This window comes from Rattus rattus, chromosome 2, assembly GCF_011064425.1.
Source record: "Rattus rattus isolate New Zealand chromosome 2, Rrattus_CSIRO_v1, whole genome shotgun sequence".
Classification (NCBI taxonomy): domain Eukaryota; kingdom Metazoa; phylum Chordata; class Mammalia; order Rodentia; family Muridae; genus Rattus; species Rattus rattus.
The window spans coordinates 207252453-207274976 of record NC_046155.1 but is presented as its reverse complement, the minus strand read 5'-3'; the positions used below and the strand labels follow the sequence as shown (position 1 = coordinate 207274976).

General features: G+C 37.3%; 1 protein-coding gene across 1 annotated transcript in view; it reads right to left on the bottom strand.

Annotated features, from left to right (window-relative positions):
- The window catches only part of Trdn (triadin), a 308938-nt gene extending 292926 nt beyond the window's left edge, over positions 1-16012 (bottom strand). Inside the window, exon 1 of the mRNA XM_032894871.1 lies at positions 15809-16012. Coding sequence (XP_032750762.1) covers positions 15809-15830 — 22 coding nt within the window. The 5' untranslated portion in view covers positions 15831-16012. The remainder of the gene's footprint in view (positions 1-15808) is intronic.
- Positions 16013-22524: the final 6512 nt, after the last annotated feature.

Here is a 22524-nt window from a genome sequence, read left to right as displayed (position 1 = left end):
AAATATTTTAAGAAAGAAAATTGGCCCTTCTGGTTTCCATCTGTGCCTGGAAGTTAATGCTGTGCCACAGCCCTCTGCATCAAATTTCCTGTCCTGAAATAACTTGTGCCATAGGTGGGTTGACACACCCAAGCTCACAGATGAGACCACAACCATTGCCCTAATACCTGGTCCAAGTGGGTCCTGCCCAGGTACCACTGGACTTAGGAACCTAGTGCAGTCAGAGACACTATCATTCTGTTTTCCATCTGTGCTACAGCCCTCCGCAGCCTAATCCCATCCAGAGGAAGCTTAACCACCAGTAGTGCTGACACCCATGCTCATAGGCTCACATGAGGGACAAGCTCCAGTTAGAGACAGCAAGGTCAGCTAACACCAGAGATAACCAGATGACAAGTTGTAAGCACAAGAACATAAGCAACAGAAACGAAGTCTCTGTGGCAACATCAGAGCCCAGTTCTCACACCAGAGCAAGCCCTGGATACCCCAACACACTAGAAAAACAATATTCAGGTTTAAAATCACATCTCATAATGATGAGAGAGGACTTTAAGAAAGACATAATACCTTAATGAAATACAGGAGAACATAGGTAAACAAGTAGAGCCCTTAAAGAGAAAACAAGTAAATTCCTTAAAGAAAAACAGAAAAGCAACCAAACAGATGAAGGAATTGAATAAAACCATCCAGGATCTAAAAATGGAAATAGAAACAATAAAGAAATAACAAAGGGAGACAACCCTGGAGATAGAAAACCTAGGAAAGAGATCAGAGTCATAGACACAAGCATCACCAATAGATTACAAGAGATAGATATGAGAATCTCAGGGTCAGAAGATACCACAGAAAACATTGACACAACAGTCAAAGAAAATACAAAATGCAAAAATCTCCTATCCCAAAGCATGCAGGAAATCAAGGACACAATGAAAAGACCAAATCTAAGAATAATAGGCAGAAGAGAGAGAACAGTTCCAACTCAAAAGGTCAGTAAATATCTTTAACAAAATTGTAGAAGAAAACTTCCTAATCTAAAGAAATAGATGCCAATAAACATACAAGAAGCCTACAGAATGCCAAATAGATTAGACCAGAAAAGAAATTCCTCCCACCACATAATAATCAAAACACCAGATGCTTAGAACACAGAAAGAATATTCAAATGGTAAAGGAAAAAGGTGAAGTAACATATAAAGGCAGACCTATCAGAATTACATCAGACTTCTCAACAGAGATTCAAAATGACAGAAGATCCTGGGCAGATGTCATACAGGCCAAAAGAGAACAAAAATGCTAGCCCAGACTACAATGCCCAGGGAAACTCTCAATTACCATAGATGGAGAAACCAAGATATTTCATGACAAAACCACATTTAAACAATATCTTTGCACAAATCTAGCCCTACAAAGAATAATACATAGGAATCTACACCTAAAAAAATAGGAAATTAATCTTCTTACAATAAAGCCAAAAGAAGAGAGCCACACAAACATAATTACACCTCTAACAACAAAAATAACAGGATGCAGCAATCAGTGGTCCTTACGATCTTTCAACATCAATGGACTTAATTTCCCAATTTAAAAAAAAGACATATTCTAACAGACTGGATGCATAACAAGGACTGAGCATTTTGCTGCATAGAGAAACCTTACCTCAGAGACAAAGACAGATACTACCCCAGAGTAAGAGATTGGGGAAAAAAAATTCCAAGCAAATGGTCCCAAGAAAGAAGCCAATGTAGCCACTCTAATATCAAATAAAATTGACTTTCAATCAAAAGTTATCAAAAAGATGAGGAAGGACATTTCATGCTCATTAAAGGAAAAATCTACCAAGATGAAATTTCAATTCTGAACTTCTATTCTCCAAACGCAAGGGCACTCACACTGTAAAAGAAATGTTACTAAAGCTCCTATTAGATCACTATGTACTAAAGCTGGTCTTCAATAACAACAAAAAACAACAGAAATCCTACATACTGATTGACATTGAACAACACTTGACTCAATGATACTTTGATCAGGAAAAAAATAAAGAAATTGAAGACCTTTTGAATTTAACAAAAGTAGAGGTACCATATACACAAACTTATGGAATACAATGAAAGTAGGGCTCAGAGGAAAACTCATAGCTCTGAGTGCCTCTATAAAGAAACTGGAGGGAACATATACCAGCAGCTTAACTGCACATCTGAAAACTCTAGAAAAGAAAGAAGTACAGTCAAGATGAGTAGATGGCAGGAAAAAAATCAAACTCAGGGCTGAAGTCAACCAAGTAGAAACAAACGAACAAAAATTATACAAAGAATCAACAAAACCAGGAGCTGGTTCTTTGAGAAAATCAATAGGGTAGACAAACCCAGGTTAGCCAGATTAACCAGAGGGCACAGAGATAGTATACAAATTAACAGTATCAGAAATGGAAAGGGAGACATAACAACAGAAACTGAAGAAAATAAAAAACTCATCAGACAGAGGAGAAGTATAGAGAGGGTCAGGAAATTGAACAGAGGTGTTTAGCAGTAGGGAATGGGGCACTGGGGAGGAGTAGTAACTAGGAAGTTCAAGATGCCAGGGAAGCAAGAGGTTCCCAGGACCCAACAGGGATGACATTAGCCCAGATACCCAAGAAATAGCAGATAGAACCTGTAAAGACCTATCCAGAGGTTAGGCATAGCCCCCAGTTGAGTGATGGGGCCGCCCACCCATCTCAAAAATATTAACACAGAATAGTTCCTATCTAAAGGAAATGCAAGAACAAAGTTTGGAACAGAGTCTAGAGAAAAGGCCATCAAGAGATTGCCCCAGCTAAGGATCCAGCCCATCTGCAGATACCAAACCCAGATACTATTGCTGATGCCCAGAAGCACTTGATGATAGGAGTCCAGTATAGCTGTCCCCTGAGAGGTTCTGCCAGAGCCTGACCAATACAGATGAGGATGTTCAAAGTCAACCTTTGGACAAAGCACAGGGACTTCAATGGAGGAGTTAGGGCAAGGAAGGAAGGAGCTCAAAGGGTTTTCAACTAATAGGAAGAACAACAATATCAAACAACCAGACTCCCCCAAGCTCATAGGACAAACCACCAACAAAAGAGTACACACAGAGGGATCCAAGGCTCCAGTTGCATATGTAGCAGAGGATGAACTTATCTGGCATCAATGGGAGGAGAGGCCCTTGGTCCTGTGGAGATTTGATGCCCCAGTGTAGAGGAATACTAGGGTAGTAAGGGTGGGTGGATGAGTGGGTGGGGGAGCAGCCTTATAGATGTTGGGGTAGGAGAGAGTGGGTTTGCAGAGGGAAAAGTGAGAAGGAGGATGCCATGTGAAATGCAAATAAATAAAATAAGAAAAAAAAGAAAGAAAATTGTCAATTCACCTATCATGTTAATCTGCCTACGCTAAAACTTTATATCAGAATAGGTTTACATGAACAAAATATAAATAGTATATTAGTTTCTTATTGCTACTTTTATTTCTGAAGGCTACAAAGATATGTGTCTATAGTTTCTCATCCCCCTTTGTTCCTGATCTCTTCAGCTATTTTCAAAGCCTTTGGTGGCTTGATGAGTCGTGACATTACATCTCCCTCTGTAAGGGAAGATTATCCTCTCCAGCAGACTCCTGTTTTAGACTGGGTTCACCCACATAATGAAGGATTATCTTCCATTAACTCTTTAACATAACCTCATTTGCACAATGCCTCATGCCAACTGAACCAAAATATTTCAATGTTCTGGCAATTTCGGTAAGGATATTTTAGGAAGCAATTATTTGATATACCATAACAAGTATTCTTATAAGTTTCCTTTAATAGACAAGTCAAATGCTATTCTATGTAAATTTATATTTAAAAGTACTTAGAGAAACAAAATGTCAAAATCCATAACCCATACACATGATATATTTTAAACATCTTAAACAAAAAATAATAATTTTTCATATTTACAGAAATTTATTGATCAGAGCTATTATATCCTTGCCCTATCTTCTCATGTTGGTTCTTATACTGAATTGTGGAACTACAGTAATGTAGAGGCTAATGCTTTTATAATAGTTGACATTCCTTAAATGATTTTGTGCATAAAGGCATGAATGTGGAGATGGTTGGATGAAAAGTTTAGAGAGGAACAATTACGATATAGTTGTCTAACATTACATTGAACCTGCCTCAAGCAGTTTTATAAAGAAACTTATATTAGTGCACATGATGAGTGAAAGATTAGAAGGTGCTTACATCATGCACTAGTTATCTGCCATCAACTAGGAGCTGGAGGATTATTTTTCTAAAAGACTCATTCACATGGCTAGGAAATTGGTGCTAGCTGTTGGCTGAATGCTTAGTAGGGTACATGGTCCAAAGTTCTGGTGTTTTCACATAGGAATCTTGAGAAGTTCCTTGATCTTACAAGGTATTGTTTTAGAAGCAAATGCCCTAGGAAAACTTACATATTTACATTTACATAGACATGCTTACATAGTTGTAAGTTTTTAGACTATACACTTGGAATTAATTTCACTCTAATTTGCTTTTATCATTTGTTACACAGCTCTGCCCAAGGTCTCAGGGAAAGTACGTCTTTCAATATAGAAGATAAAATGCCATTTTGTGAGAGATGAGAATATGAAGTGGAAAATTCTGCTGCAGTCATTTTTGAAAAATATAATGTCATATATAAATGCCCAAATATGATTTTATAGAAGTTTAAACTAGACCAGGAAAAATATTAATTGAGGGGAAATAATGAATGCAAAAATATAATCTAAACAATATATAGTCGAAAATAGAACTATGGTACAGAAAAGGAAGAACTGATTTGAGAAATCTAATGAGATTCAGTGTTCATGTATTTGAACTCTAAGGTTTATGTTCCTTTCTCTCTTTCAAAACAAAATTTCTAACCTCTTTGTTCCTATTGCCTCGTATTCATTATCTTCAGAGTCCCATTTTTCATGGGAAAAGAATCATTACTATAGGTAGTAATAAATCCATTGTGAAATTTTCTATTAATGTAGTAGGTGAATTTTAACTCATTTTACTATAAACAAGATTTGAATGCTCACTGAAAATATCAGTACTTTTCCTTTTTAATAGAAACTTGTTCCAGAATTATACTCTACCCAGCCAATCCATATATAACAAAATCAATGAAGCATGTGGCCCTTATATGCCCAGGCAAAATGGTTTCACTCAGTATGCAAACATCATCCGTATAATTCATTAATCTATAAGTTACTTATAATACTTAATGAAATGTAAATACTATGTGCATTATTATCTTATTTTAAAGTCAGTGATGAGAAGAAAAATAGTCTGTGTATATTCAAGACCAATGTAGTTATTATTGAAGTTTCTAGTTCCTGTAGTTTCTGCTGATGCTGCTGCCCTGGGGTTATGCTTCGTGAATCTCTAATCAAGATTACATATTATTTTTAATTTTCTACTGTTGTTCTAACCATAAGTTGCACATCCATTCTTACAATTACATCTAGATTGAATACCTACCCACCCACAAAGCTCTTATACTTACAAACATCACTCTTTTTCACTAACAGGCTTAATTTCTTCTTTCATTCTAAAAGCAATAAAATTATTAATATCTCTTTTATGCCTCCCTTCCTTAGTGAGGCAGAGTTGAACATTTTGCCTCAAAAAGATATCCTTTAACATAGAAACAGGATGGTTCTTTTGAAAGTTAAAGGTAGCCAAATGACCAGAGAAAGGGTTACATGAACTTCTGGAGTTGGCAACTGGGAGAACAGTGACAGAAATTGAGTAACTGTTGTCTGGCTGTGAATGAGGGTCACATTGTATTTGAAGGTCGCCTTGTAATAAGTAGCTCTGAAATCTAGTTGAAATTAGTAGGTGGATCAAGAAAAAGGAAAAAAATATGGACGTGGCTGACTACAGCTAGGAAGCTGAAGCCAAAAGAATGAGAGTTTCATCCTTAGATAGGTATGTTCCAAGAACAGCTGGAAGGGCTTGGAAGTAAGGATTGTTTCCTTACTGCTGGTGACCCAACTTCAAGCACTATGCTGGTCATCAAATAGCATGGCTATTAAATGTTGCATGATGTTAATCTAGTCTTATGCCTTCTGTGTGACAATGTATGCATTGCTGCATAAATAGCTTCTGTGAGGAGTTGTTATTATAAGGATTAAGTCTTCATCTCTGAGAAGTTCTTTGTACTATATTGCTTTCTCCATGTTCTTCCAAACAGCACTTTTATATATACAGTAGGACTAGGTTAATTTTTTTCTCACAATTTATTGGGGCATTTCTAGAGGGAGCACCAAAATCTAAATGTTAGTCTGTAGGCTTGACTTGTGTACGCAAAGTGACAATTCTTTCCCTCTATTAAATGCACTTCTTTATCATAGGGCAGATCACCATGAAAGAAATATATATTTATGAAAGAATCATGGGAAACTAAACTAAGAAAAGAAAAGAATGGGTATATTAGCATTGTTCATCAAAATAGCTATTTTTGCCTAAAAAGAAAGTTGAATGGGTGGATTGTGAATTTTATCAGCAAGGAAAACACTAAAACGGCACACCAAGTGGATGACTCTTAATATGAGAATTGAGTTAGCAAAGGGTTAAGGAAACAGAGTCTGGATTCATAAGTCACTCCGAAGTGAGAGCCAATGTGTGGTCAGACACCTAAAAATACATTTTCAGAAGTGCTGGAAATAGCTTCTTGACAGAGCTACCGGCTATGTGCATGTCAACCTCAACACTGCTTAGTTTTAAAATGTGGTTTTGAATATTTTCACCACACAGAAAGAATAAATAATGATATATGTATATGTTTTAATTAACTTAAATAACTTATACATGTATTTAAGGACTTCCTTGTATGCTATCATTAATATGAGTAGTTTGCTGTACATCATTTAAAACACATTTAGTTTAAATTAAGAAATAAATAAATCTATAGTGACTAATGTTTATTTCATCTCTGATCTTATAAAATGTGATTTTATACCTTCAATATTTTTGTATAGATGTGACTGAAAATGAATTATTTTTTATTTTACAATGAAGATTTAACAAGCCAAATCTCACAGAAAAATAGCTTCCCATGTTATTCTCTAAGAAAGCATTGCAGATACTGGAGAAGAGGCCAAGAGACAAAGGAAGAACAAAGTTGAAAGGAATCCTGTCTTGTTTCTAAGCGTCACAGGACATGTTAGTCTATATCCACTGATCTAATGTATAGATCTAAAGTGCTAGAAAAGTGTACAGATGTGTTCCTAGCTGTATTTGGTCATTTTCTAGGATTCACAGTGTATGTAGCTGAGATTAGAAATGAGAAAATACTTTAGTAAAACCCAAGAAAACAAAGGTTACTATAGTTTGACAGCAATATAATATGAATACTTGGCTAATTACTAACTTTAACTTTAGGCAGAATAGAAAGGTTGTTTTGAAGAAAGTGATACCTGCTAAGGATGCTTACTATAATATTTGTCAAAGGTTGCTGGCTTTTTGTTTTCAAACAGCACTGAACTGAATTATATGAGGCTAGTAGCCCAGCCTCCAGTGTTCCGGAATTATTCTACATAGTCAGCAGCAGCTCTCCCTAATAGTAAGAGATGGACTGCTAAGCATTTGAAATGGTAACTCTCTCATAACCTACATCTCCTTTTGTGGTCCTTATGTGGATGGTCCCAATGAAATATAAAAGAGGATGTTAGTCACTGAAGACTTCACAGAAGACATGCATATAAGAAACTCCAGGCTTATCACCATAAATCACTGTTTCTCCCTGGGTTTTCAAATAGTTGTGTAATGGTCTCTATCCAGCCCTTGGGAGTAATATGCAATCAAAAGCAAGCTATATTCCTTCTCTTCTTTGGAACAATAATGACTGTTACAGGTCAAGTCTTGCTAACGATAAATCCACAGATGTATGTATTTATCAGCGATCACCACAATAAATTCTTTTCCCCGTGAGTGTCAGTGCATTTTGATCTCTAACATGGTGTTACCTAATACTGGATATAACTGAGTTTCTCTGTGCTTTTACTGCCCGTTCCTTATTGTGATTATATTTTAAAGATCAAGGAAATAGCAAGCCTCCTCTAGACAGACATGTGGAGTCGAACGGGTTACAAAATAAGGAGACTGCGATTAAAAAAAAGGCAATCCTCCCTCAACTGTGTTGGTTTGCATCTGCAAAACTATATAGCAGGCAATCGTGCAAACAGCCTTCTTTCAGTTTAACCTGCACAGCTGTTTCCTCCTATGCCTCTCTTCAAATTATGCTATCACCTCTCAAGTCATTAGCTCAAGGGCACAGAAAATAATCCATTACCTTTCACTGATTTTTTTTTTCTCTCAAGTGAAAAATGTGCCATTCTCTTTAGCTTGTGAATCTTGTTGCCTGTGTTTCTTTAAAGTTAACATTTTTGTTTGTTGCTTCCTACTATAAAGTTTTCAATAAAGATCAAGGAAGACAAATCATTTATAATTTAAGACAATTTTTATTCTATCACAAATAATTGTCTAATCTTTGAAATAGACGTCTGTATTTGTAAAAGGGCTTTGATGTTGATAATATTATGTCTATATAGAATTCCCAACATTCTCATCTTTACGAATGACCTAAAACCAGCATGGGAGAAATTAAGGTTGGAATTTTTACAGTTGAGTAGTTTGACCCAAGGTTCCTGATAGCTATGAGCAACTATTCTTATCTCCATAATACGTTCTTCTTGTAGATACTTTAAAACAGTGGTTCTCAATTTCTGGATTGTGAACTCCTGCAAGTTGAAAAACCCTTTCACAGGGGTCACCTAAGAGCATCAGAAAACACAGATGTTTAAATTATATTCATTATAGTAGCAAAATTACAGTTATGAAGTAGCAAGAAAATAATTTTATGGTTGGGGGTCACTAGAACATGAGGAACTGTACTAAAGGCTTGCATAATTACAAAAGTTGAAAACCACTGTTTAAAAGAACATTTATGAAATCAAATTCACGGTGAAGTTTATGACTGGGTCTTCATTATCCTAAACCTGTAACAGAGTATCTTATAACAGATGTTTTTATTTCAGCTGCCAATGAAAATGTGTCTCCTCGTGACCAAGATATTAAGTCAGTGAAAAATATCAACTTAGCACTAAATGAGTTCTCCTAGAATGTCAAAGATCTGAAGATGGAATTGTACCCTTTTTATTTTCATTTATTTATACCTATATCCTTTTTATTTTGTGGCAGTCACTGATCTTTTTTCCATCAACTTTGGTTTTATATTGCTTTTGGGATTCTTCTGACCATTATGATGGAGAACAATTATGTGGCTGTATGTATTGATTCTCAAAATTGGCAGTTCACCAAACTGTAGTGACTTACAGATGATGTAATGTGCTCATATTTCCCCAGACAATTGTGTGTGTGTGTGTTAAATAAAAGTCCTGGTCAAAAGTATTAACCAAAATTATGAAGGTCAACAAGCTACTTTGAATTTGACTCTTCAGTCCAGATTATATCATATGTCTAACCTCACATAAAATGTTCTCTCACTGACAAAATGGTTTTATTTTGAAAGGCAGTAATAAAGTTTTCTGGGATGCCTTGTCAAAAATACATTGTCCTTAAGTGCACTTAAACCCTTGACATTAGTAAAATGAAGATTTTTTCCCACTTTCTTTAGATTTTCTCCACTTTGTATTAGCAAATGTCAGAGAAGGGAGTAGGTTACTATGAGGAAGCACCAAAGACAAAACTTTTCAAGATGGGGTCTACCCTCAAGCTTCTGATTCTGCAAAGTGAGGAATGCCGGATGCAAATTGTCATTGTCCTCATGAATTAAAAGATTATATTCTCGCCTGCAACAGATAATGAATTAGTATTTAATAGTCGTGATATTTAGCCTCTCTGTGTATAAAGTACATTGTGACATAGGCTATGTCGTTTATGAGGAAACAGCTCATTTACATGTGAAAACATCACTCAAAACAGTAAATTATGTGTCTCTGGCATCCTGACTTCAGGCAGTAAGATGTGGAGATGTTTGATGTTTACAGAGAAGAGCTCAGATGCTGGGGACAGGACTGCATCTGTCCTGTGCTTGCAAAGAAACGCATTGTAGCTTCCGTTGAATATGGAAATTACTATCATTTTGGACTACCAACTTTACTTATCTCTGCATAATCCACTTGGGGCAATGCAACTTAGCTCTTCCTATTGGAAACAATGTCAATTATATCAAGCAAAGCAGGCAGCAAGCAAAATTACCTTAACTTTGATAGATCCTTCTAGAACTTTAAGTCAGGAACCATATTACAGAATTCACATTGTTTTGTGACGTCAGATACCAGGTAAAGATTTTTTCTCGAAAGTGTGCTTTAAAAATATGTTGTTTTGTCTAACATACACACTTTTGGTCATTTCTCCACAAAGGAGTTCTCTTTATTCAAAGAGAAAAAAGAAATAACAATGTTATAATTCTGTGAGTAAGCTCTAAATAAGCAGAACTAAGTTCAACATTAAAACTTTAACTAAAATCTGATAACCACCTCTGCATTTTCCTTTCAAATTGATATATCTAACACAGGAGTCAACATAGACCAGTGGTCCTCAACCTGTGGGCTGTGACCCCGATAGGAATCACCCATCAGATATTCTGTATATACTATATTTACATTACAATTCATAACAGTAGCAAAATTACAGTGTAAAAGTAGCATTGAAAATTTTATGGTTGAGGGTCACCACGACATAAGACACTGTACTGAAGGATGTCAGCATTAGGAAGGTTGCGAACCACTGCCGTAGACTATGTTAAACTTGCTTCTTTGTGTCTTATGCTTCCATAATATTAAATTGCATTAACTGGCTAAGCACTCATGTAAACAACATTAGAAACATAGAGTCTTTAAATATGCCTAACCCTTTTTTATAGCATCTGAATAGTCTCAATTTATTTCCACACTGTAAAGAGGGCATAATTTGAAACTATAGTCAACTAAAATAAATAAGGAGAGATTAAAAAATTGTTGAGCTTATAGAATATTCTCCATAAAAACTATGTGCTTATCAGGTAAGAGTAGTCAGTATCATTAACAGTAATAGTAGATACAGAAAAAAACTTCTTAGTGGAACCCAACTTAGGCTGGTGATATAAGGACAAGGGTTCTGCTTGTTTTTGCCATAGATTTTGCAATTTGCATAGCGGGTGCTTTGTTCAAGTAAGAAAGCATGAACCAAATTTGCCAACTAGCTAGACAGATTGGGTTTATATGACTCCTGTCTTTTATTGTTTTGTGATATTATGCAAGATTTTCATTCAAAAGCTTCCTACATATGAATGTACTTTTCTAGGTTCTGTTTGGTTTTGTGTTAAAAGAGCCTAGGTTACAACAATTTTTAGGATGTCTGTTTATGTGTTGCTAGGATTTTTACACAAAATACATTAATAGGTAACTTTTGCTTATTAATGTCTATAATTTATGTCACTTATAATTTTGATAAATAAGGTAATACTAACTTCCAGATACCCATATAATAATGAATATAATTGTTATTGCTTTCTCATCTGCTGTTAGAAGCATAAAGTATATCCCAAACTCCCAGGTATGATAGATTTATATTGGTTTCCATAAACAACAACAGAGTAATCAATCAATCAAAAAGCAGTTTGGGTTTAACTTTCGTAGTCAATGAATTCGATGAACACTTGATCTCTTGATCTCAAGATGTTGGGTACCCAAAACCCTCTTGAGGGACTGAGTGAAGCTATACTAGGCAACAGCCCCTAGCCATAAAGAATGACTTAGCCCCAGCCTGACCATTGTGCTCCACCTGTAGAAACAATATACACAGGTATGGAAGCAACATACTCTATGCCTCGTTAAAGCACCAAAACAAACTGTAACTTCTTGGTAGCTAGCTATGTATAAATAAATAAATATCCCTCATCTTCTTTCAATGTGTTCAGTCTTCTTCCCCTCAGAAAGGTGTGGGCCCCTCGCTGTTTCAATGAAGCAGTTTCATCCAGTTGAACCAGGTGGGTCTGCCTTACTGCCTCAGTTACCTTATAAAAAGAAGCATACTTTTATTAAAAGTTCTTTACTAAACACATTAACTCATCTTCCAAATTCCTTTGGAAATAATTAGATATTCACAGAATTAGAACAGTGAAATTAACTTTCTTCTATAGATCATTCGGCATATATTCTGTCTTAACACTGACATTCACATTTTCCCATATGGAATACTCTTTGGAACTATAAATAGCATTTGCATCATGGACATAAAATTTATCTTGTATCTCCAAATAGTAATAGTTTAAGATTATACCCTGATGTGGTAATCTCACTTGGCACAAAAGAGCAGTCCCTAATACTCCTATCACAAGATATGTTTTTAAGAATGCCTGATTCATAGTCCACTAATGTCATGCCTAGGGATAGATTGGCCCTTATTTTAATGTATTCTTTACCTTAGCATCACTTTCTGCTGGTTTGTACTATGGTGGTTCAGAGAGCCTCAATTACGAATTTTCCTCATTTGTCTACTCACCTACTCACTGAGGCTGATTTATTTTCTTTCTTTCTTCTTTTAAATAGTCTGATTTTAAATCTCTCCCTTCTAGGGAAGGTGGACAGGCAGGGCAGTAATGACTGGACTTTAAAAAATAGAAGTAATTTAAAAATGAAAAAGAAAAGAGTCAACTCTAGCTATCATGTTGTCTGTCAGTTGATTATGTCTGTCAAGCATTTGCTTTTAGGTTTTGATATTTCTGCCTTTCTTCTGCCTTTAAGTACAGGGTGAGAGAAATAAGAAATTTAATGTCTCATTACACAACTTGAGAAGAAAACTTTACCTAAGCACTGACTATTCTGTGCCCATTTTAAAATGTAGTTGAAATTTTATATGGGCTACACAAGGAGGCAGCTAACATTGGTACTTGCCTGTGAAGCTCTGGGTTTCTACAAAGTGAGGAGAGACCTATTTAAAGCCTCTGATCTTCTCTGAGCACTGGTTGGTTCTGCTCTGGTCTGAGCCTGGTCTCAGCTACCTACCAGGTACCTAGCATAGACGCCTAACAGTCTCTCAATATCAAACTAATTCTGAGTATCACACAATGAGAGCAGGTTCAACTTCACTGCCTTCAGACAAACTGAAGCTGTATCAGTCCTTGCATGCTTCTTAATCTTCCTAAATCTTAGCTTTATATATTATAAACAGCAATAAAATAATGTTCACTTAGATGTTGGGATGGTTAAATGAGCATTTAATAAGTCTGCTATCTTAAGTCCCCAGAATATATATTGAGTAGGTGTTATCATGACCATCTTTATCATGGCTAGAATAAAAGTTGTTGTTTCCCTAAAATCCTTTGAGGTTCAACTTTGATTTCTCTTTCACCTAGTGCTCTGAGCCTGGAACATTCTTCTACATGTAACATGGTTTTCTTTTTTCCATTGGATGAATTATCCAACTTGAAATATAAATAGAAAAACATATGTGAAAGATTCAGTAAGTTTGGTAATTGTGGTATGCATTAGAGGCAAATTAGCCAGGGTATCAACCTGTGAACTTGCAAAATTAGCAATGGCCAAAGAAGAGATTAATGTGATACCAGGCTTCCAAGGAATCACCCTTGTTCTAACTTGGTATAAATCTTCAAAATGTTTGCTTTGCATATTCAATGAGTAAAAAATGAGATAGATAAGTGGTATGTGGCTACTCCTGCAGTGTTTAAACTTCAGCAGTTTAGCCAAAGTGGTGGTGAGGGAAATAAAGTAGATGAAAGAAAAGACAACCCAAGGCTGAAGGAACAATGAGAAACAAGACCTTTACAGAAGATCTCTTTAATGAAAGGGAAAAAAAAGAAGAATGGAGAAAGGTTGTTAGGGATAAGAAACAAAGAGTGGGAATCACAAGGTAAAATAAAAAGTGTAAAAGCTTTAGGAAAACTGAGGAGAATGACTATGGTTCTGAGCAAATGAGACAAACTCAATGAGCCGGCAATCTAAGTGTCTTCTGACAAACAGATCAGTAATAAGTACAGCATTCAGGATCACGTGATAGCGACCCTACCAACTGCAAAGATCAGACCTTTGGAAATGATCGCTACCCAGAAAATTATATGTTGTGTTCACCTAGTCAACCTAGATTTACTCAGTTGCTTTTTAATGTGTCCTACCACAGAGGCTTCACAATGTCTTTCAACTCCCTATGAGAACAAATAATTCTAAACAACCCTTTAATAAAACATGCTATGGTTCAGGTGCAAATGCATATAGAATATGCGTGCACTGTAACCAAAGAGCACAATTGGTCAGCAGTATCTGGAATTAGCAGCAGCCCGGGTTCCAAGCACAGGCTGACAGGAATTCTCAGAGTTTCTCAATACCTTGTACAGGAATAAGCGAGACACTTTTATAGACATAGACACAGAATGTCCAAGGAATAGAAAAAAAAAATCCTATTTATATTCAGTTAGCAAATTCGGAACTAAAAGTGGCAAGCAGTAAATTTCATATTCTCTAAAGGAAAAGAGAAATCACAAGCTGGGTTCAAGGGGCTGACACCTAATCTCAGTTATTTGGTAATGGGTAGTCATGGAATATCTGAGTAACAGTTTTTTTGTGTGTGTGTGTGTGTGTGTGTGTGTGTGTGTGTGTGTGTGTGTGTGTGTCTGTGTGTGAAATAGAGATCGAAATGCTACTTAGAACTGTGTGAGGTCTCACAAAGGAAATGTGAGACCTTATAATTCTGAACAAAATAACTAATAAATGGAAGCTTCTTGATAATTATTATTACTTTGGAGTGAGAGACTCTGTAACTAATAAAAGCAAGGTTTTATTTTTCTTGCAGATATTACCAAATCTGCAGGGGAGTTTATTTTCTGTACATAGATTTCTACCCACCCACAAGACAAAATTCATAGATTTCTATTTTACAGTGTGGTTAAAACAAAATGGCATTTAAGTTGGAAATTGTCAAAAGTACCATCTGCCTTGTGTTCTTATAGCTGTCAAAGAGCATGTTAGACATACCTCTCATAGTTTTACCTCAACTAGAACCAGATTGTATTATTTTTTAAAAATTACTTCTTTAGTAAGAAGGGTGTGTGTGTGTGTGTGTGTGTGTGTGTGTGTGTGTAGATTTATTATAAGAGGTTAAATAGAAAAGATTTATGTTAATATAAATATAAAACTCACTAACTATAGAGAAAAAAAGAAATGAGTTCACGGAATAACTAGAACTCTAAGAATTAAATGCTTTAATTTTTAAAGTCGGAGTGGTCTGACTTTCTGTAATTTCTAATTTTGTCTTTGAGTTTATATCCACAGTAAACTGACTAGGATTCTTCACAGCACTTCTTTCTGAGATGCATACAAGCAAGCTGTATATTCTAGCTGGAAAGGGAAGACATTTAAGAATTCAAGCTTTAAATACTATAAAGATAAGGCACTCTAAATAATATTTGTAAACGGACACATCACACATAATATTTTGATTTTTTCCATCTTCGGCCTCACATGTCTTATAATTTTTGCTTAATAAGAAGGCAGCCACCATATCCTCAGCTATTTATAGGCTGAGGTGATAAAAGAAAGAGCAGTGGGGCCTCCAGCATAGCAGAGAATACTTCCCACATGCAAATTTCCAGAGAAATCTCTCCTTGAATACCCAAACACACATATCTGGCAACCTCTCAGCTCTCAATTTTATTTTGCAGATCCTGCGTAGACCCACAGAACTAAATAACTTGAAGCCAGCCAAAGCCTGGAGAGTCCCTGTGGCTGCTGATTTACATAATGTCCCCAAACAACAGTACCTTCAGCTGTGATCTCAGTCATGGTGGGTGCAGAAATCAATCAGGTGAAAAGTTCCAGTCAAGTGGCACTTTGCAGAATCAGGTAGGCTTAGAGAACACTGGTAGAGGGTTAACGCAAGGGCTCTTCTTTTCCTGGCTGTTTCGGTTGTTTTTTGTGGTCTTGTTGAACTTTGCCTCTTCTCTGCAGAGTTCTCCCCCTGGAAACAACCTAAGCCCTTTCCAAGCAGTACTTGTAGCTCAGCTAAAAGTATCAGCTTCAAACAAAAATAGCCTCATCTCCCTAGGACTCTTCAGCACTTTTTTTTTTTTTTTTTTGGCACTCTGGATGAAACACACACACACACACACACACACACACACACACACACACACACACACACACACAAACACAGAGCTCTCAAGCCCTAAAGATACAGGCAAAAAAAAAAAATAAGTGAATAAATAAATAAAAGAGGAAAACAAAGCCAGAGTATCTAGAAAGTACTAAGCCCCCGCAGTGTCTCTGAGATAATTACAGATTGGGGGTCGGTGTCAGAAAACATGAAATAAAGAGTTGAAAGTAATCCTACCCGAGATAGCTCAGATTTATTCTTAGCGCCTCTAATACCCAGAACATTCCTCCCTCCCTTATTTGGCTAGGGGAGGGTCATGTAATGTCTACCACAGGCAGAGGGGAAGGCAGTCGTCAATAATTTTCTGCGTTGGTTTCCCGTTGCTCCAAATCCTCTAGGCAAGTGCATTTACATAGGGCTATACTCAGAACTGAAATTAGTAACTCCTGGCTATTCTTCTAAGCTAGTCATGTTGTAAAAACTAAGTATTTTCTAAATATTATTCACTAAGAAGCATGTACTGTGACATTAAAACAGAACCCTGAGAAGCATGCCTGCTTAGGGTTTTATTTCAACACCTTACTGAAAACAAAATATTTGAGTTCATCTCAGCAGTGAAGGAAAGAGAAGGTGAAATAACGTTTAGAAATCCACTGCTCACCGACAGGAGCCGGATGTAGATCGAACCTGAGAGACACAGCCAGAATACAGCAAATACAGAGGCGAATGCCAGCAGCAAACCACTGAACTGAGAACGGGACGCCCGTTGAAGGAATCAGAGAATGAACTGGAAGAGCTTGAAGGGGCTTGAGACTCCATATGTACAACAATGCCAAGCAACCAGAGCTTCCAGGGACTAAGCCACTACCTAAAGACTATACATGGGCTGACCCTGGACTCTGACCTCATAGGTAGCAATGAATATCCTAGTAAGAGCACCAGTGGAAGGAGAAGCCCTGGGTCCCTAAGACTGAACCCCCAGTGAACTAGACTGTCGGGGGAGGGCGGCAATGGGGGGAGGGTGGGGAGGGGAACACCCATAAGGAAGGGGGGAGGAAGGGATGTTTGCCAAATGTACATAAGAAATACTCAAGTTAAAAAAAAAAAAAAAAATTAAAAAAAAAAAAAAAAGAAATCCACTTCACATTTTAGAAAGGGATTTCACAATTTCCCTTTCTGAACTTGAAAGAGAGAAAGGGGGAAAAGCCACATCCTAGCAGCAGCTAACAATTAGCTAAATTGCCTGATTAGCATTTCACCTTCCCACTTCTAGACAGGTGTTAATGAGCAGAGAAATATTCAATAGTTGGTGGTTGGAAGGGGAAGGAGAATCAAAGGGCATTGATAACCATAAACTTTAACCAGTCTGAGATTTATCAAGAGATGGCTTCCCTTAGCTTTTATTTCCTTCTCATATTCAACCTAATAAATGCTTACAGTTTCTGCCTTAACTCAGTCTCTGCCTTAACTCGCTGCCTTTGGCTGTCAGAATCTCTTGAATCTGTATGGCACTTCTTAGTTTGCAAAGCAAAGCTCTATCTGCTGTTTTAAAGTGTTGGGCTCAAAAGAATTCTGTGACAGTTATTTGCATAGACAATGACATCCTACATGTCACCAGCTGTCTTCATTGGCCGTCTCAATTCCATGGCACAACAGAAATTGCATAGACATCAGCTGAATAAACAAATAAGTCAGGAGGAAATGATTCCAGGTAGATTCCTAATGTTGTACAGACCCCGCAGCTAGCAGCTAAGACTGGACCTAGATGGTTAACATTGATTACAGTGCTCCTACATTGAGAGCTAAGGTCTTCCTGCAGACAGTACTGTTTCCTAGTTGAAGGGATCATTTCAAATAAAGCCCATACACGAGACAGAATGATAGTGCACCCTTTGGGATACTAGACTAATCTGGAGGTCTTCCCTGCAAGCAGAGTTCACCTCACCATGGTTCTCTCCTGTGGTGATTTGAATAAAAATAGCTCCCACAGGATATACATTTGAATGCTTAGTTTCTAGTTGATGGAATTTTCCGGATGAATTAGAATGTGTGACCTTGTTGGAGAAGACATATCAGTGGGGGCAGGGTCTCAAAAGACCACCTATTCCCAGTTAGCTCTCTTTCTTCCCTTTCTGCCTCATGGTTTTATCTCAGTAGCTGAGTCCTCAGTTACTGCTCCAGCACCATGCCAACCTACTTACTGCTACCCATTGTGATAGTCATAGGCTCTATTCATTCCCTGAAACCATAAGCTAGCCTCCAATTAAAGATTTTTCACATATTGTTTTAGTCATGATGTCTCCTCAGAGCAGTGGAAACATAGCTATGATAAACCTTAAAATATGTCCGTTCGTTACCAACACAGTGCTACAGTTTTTAAAAGCATTATACTTCATCATACTTCATTGGTAAGTCCTTTTATGATCCTTGACCAAAGTTAACTGAAGAAATAAGTATGCTATACAGCCTACAAACACTTCCAAGAGCAAAAACCTTAATTAATTTGAAAGGGGGGAAAAAACGCTCTAATTCAACGTGAAGTTAAAATAAGATGAGGATGCTGTTTCCAGTGATTGATGTTACACTCAAGCTCTCACAATTTCATGCTGTAATGTTAAAATGAAAAGGTTAAAAAAAAGTCCCACAAAGCTATTGTAGCTAAACAATGTGTGGGATGAGAGATTCTTCTATCTGTGAGATGAACTGATGACTCAATGGACATTTAAAAATTAGAGCACTTCTTGTTTTGCAAAGTTATTGGAATTCTTCCAACTTTGAAAGCTGGTTGATGAGGCACGTCTTGCGATTACAGGTGGAACTCTGAAAAGCTCTCTGGACCCAACTCTAAGACTTCCAAGTCTCAGGCTGGAGAGATGGCTCAGCGGTTAAGAGCACCCGACTAGTCTTCCAGAGGTCCTGAGTTCAATTCCCAGCAACCACATGGTGGCTCACAACCGTCTGTAAAGAGATCCGATGCCCTCTTCTGGTGTGTCTGAAGACAGCTACAGTGTACTTATATATAATAGATGAATAAAAAAAAGACTTCCAAATCTGTAGGCCCCAGTTTTCAAGGAATTCAATAAACAATGTATTACAAACAGGGAGTTAACCTCCAGCATCTTAAAGTACTGTTCTTGAACAAATGCTACTCATTTGATGGGTTCTTCCAGTATCATGCACGAGATACCGTTCCTTTCTTAGTATGACATCTTCCAATCTCACAGTGGTGACTAATAACTGAATTTGTCTACATACTAATTGATGAACTAAAAAAAAGTGTTCTCTATTAAGTGCTACATTTAAGTTAACATGCCTCTTCTCTCTGAACAAACAAATCATTAGCTCTTGTGATTTTTTTTAACTTAGTGTTCTACATACTCATGCATAGCATATATAGCATATATAGCTTCTCCCCTCCCTTATAGTGATCTCTTCAAACTTGCCTCTTGGTCTCTTATTATCATAATCCAATAGTCAATAACACATAGTCTGCATTAGAATTTTCTCATCCATCTTGAATTCCAAAATGTAAAAAAGACACAAAAAGCAATGTCAGAAGTTGTGTAGACTTCTTGCTTCCAACTCTAAACTAAACTAACATTTTTGGACCACGATTTTTAAATCTTAATTGTGAAATTCTTTCTATGGAGTGATGAGAAGAAACAAAATTGAAAGCAATTGAAAGAAAAGTGAAAATCTAAGGTTATTTAAGGTTATTCCCTAGCCCTCTGTTTTTCATTGTGCTCACAGTTAAGATGTGAGCATCAATGGTTGTATGTCTGTAGAGGTGAGACGAATGAAAATGATACATCCTTTTAAAAAGATTGTTGAATAAAGTACAACTGGAAACATCAAGAAAAACATTACGATAATCAATTAGGAAAGCAATATGAACTCTTCCCTTGAATCTTAAGAAAATAATTGGTATATCTATATCTATATCTATATCTATATCTACATATCTTTTTCTGTAGTTCATGTTTAACAGGAGCCATATATAAATAACTGAACTGAATGAAATTTTTATTGAAGATACATTCTTCTTTCAGACAGTATATCCACACCACAGTTTCACCACCTCTCACTCCTCCCAGATCTTCCCCATCGCCCTCATACCCATTTCCATCCATCTCTCTTCAGAAAAAAGGAGACCTCCAAGAAACACCAACCATTTATGACAAAACAAAATAAAATATGGCAAGGTAAAACTTCCTAATACCTATGCTGGACAAGGAAACCAAACAAGAAGAAAAGAGTCCAATGAGCAGACAAAAAAATTAAAAGATATACCTGCTTGTTTAAAAAAATTATTTATTCTGTTTTTCCTTTTCTAGTCCCAGGTCTCAAAATGATGACTCTAATACTAATTATTTGTTAATAAATGCTAGGCCAAAAGCTTTGGCACATTTTAACTAGTATATGTCCAAGTTATATTTATTAACTTGGTTTGTTACCTCTCTTCCACTCACTTCTTTCTGTATGCCTCCTTAGCATCTCCCTGAGCGTCTCAGTTTATTCTGTCCTGAGTTCTACTACCTGCTGGTTTATGTCTGTCTCCTCTGAGTTTCCGTGTGAATCTCTCTTTTATACTCACTATTTGCTAAAATTCTCTCTCTTCCTGCCAGTCTCCCACCTCCTATTTCTTGCCTTAGCTCATTGGCCATTGACTTTTTTATTGAAAGGTGATGTGTATGAGAGATTCTCTGTACATCTGCCCCCACAGTTGAGTCTCTTGAAAATACCAAGCTAATACCTCACAACATACACAAAGAGAACCTGGTACAGACTTGTGCAGGCTCCATGTTTTTTGCTTCAGTCTGCACGAGGCCATATGCAGGCTGCTTATTTGATTGATTGAGCCATGTTCTCCTGCTGTCCTCTATCCCATCCAATAACACGATCTCTACTCCCCTTCTTCAGTGAAATTCCCAGAGCTCTGAGGAGAGGGACCCAATAAAGACCACCTATTTATACTCTCCCTTCACATAAAGTCTGGCTGTGGGTTTCTACACCTGTTCCCATCCAGTGCTAGAGGAAGCCTTTCTGATAAAGACTCTACAAGGCACTTATCTATGAGTATAGCAGAATATCATTAGGATCGCTACATTGATTCTTTTTCAAGACCAGTAGTATTTGGTTCTGCCCCATGTCTATCTGGTCTCTGGTTCCTAGTCATTCAGCCAGTGCTACGTATGGGCTCCTTCATAGAGTGAGCCTCAAGTACATCTACACAATGGAATATTACTCAGCTATCAAAAACAACGACTTTATGAAATTCGTAGGCAAATGGTTGGACCTGGAAAATATCATCCTGAGTGAGCTAACCCAATCACAGAAAGACATACATGGTATGCACTCACTGATAAGTGGCTATTAGCCCAAATGCTTGAATTACCCTAGTTGCCTAGAACAAATGAAACTCAAGACGGATGATCAAAATGTGAAGGCTTCACTCCTTCTTTAAAAGGGGAACAAGAATACCCTTGGCAGGGAAGAGAGAGGCAAAGATTAAAACAGAGACTGAAGGAACACCCATTCAGAGCCTGCCCCACATGTGGCCCATACATATAGAGCCACCCAATTAGACAAGATGGATGAAGCAAAGAAGTGCAGACCTACAGGAGCCGGATGTAGATCGATCCTGAGAGACACAGCCAGAATACAGCAAATACAGGCGAATGCCAGCAGCAAACCACTGAACTGAGAACGGGACCCCGTTGAAGGAATCAGAGAATGAACTGGAAGAGCTTGAAGGGCTTGAGACCCCATATGTACAACAATGCCAAGCAACCAGAGCTTCCAGGGACTAAGCCACTACCTAAAGACTATACATGGACTGACCCTGGACTCTGACCTCATAGGTAGCAAATGAATATCCTAGTAAGAGCACCAGTGGAAGGGGGAAGCCCTGGGTCCTGCTAAGACTGAACCCCCAGTGAACTAGACTGTCGGGGGAGGGCGGCAATGGGGGAGGGTGGGGAGGGAACACCCATAAGGAAGGGGGAGGAAGGATGTTTGCCCGAAACCGGGAAAGGGAATAACACTGAAATGTACATAAGAAATACTCAAGTTAATAAAAAAAAAAAAAGTTAAACTAAATTGAATCAGAAATCCTACAAGTTCTGTGTCAGTGTCTACAAGAGAGATTTTAGGTTAAAGGTTTTGTATCTGGGTTGGTGTCCAGATTTCTTTTTTGATAGCTGGCAGGTACTTTTCTCAAAGCAAAGAGCCTGGACCTTATTAAAGCTCCATGCATTCAACCTTTCTACACTGTTTGCATGCTGTTGTTGGAAAGCCACACTCTGACCTACCTTGAAAGGTCTTTTGGGATTTCCACAGCGTCATCTCAGGCAACAACTCAATTGAATGTAACCCAGTCCCAGC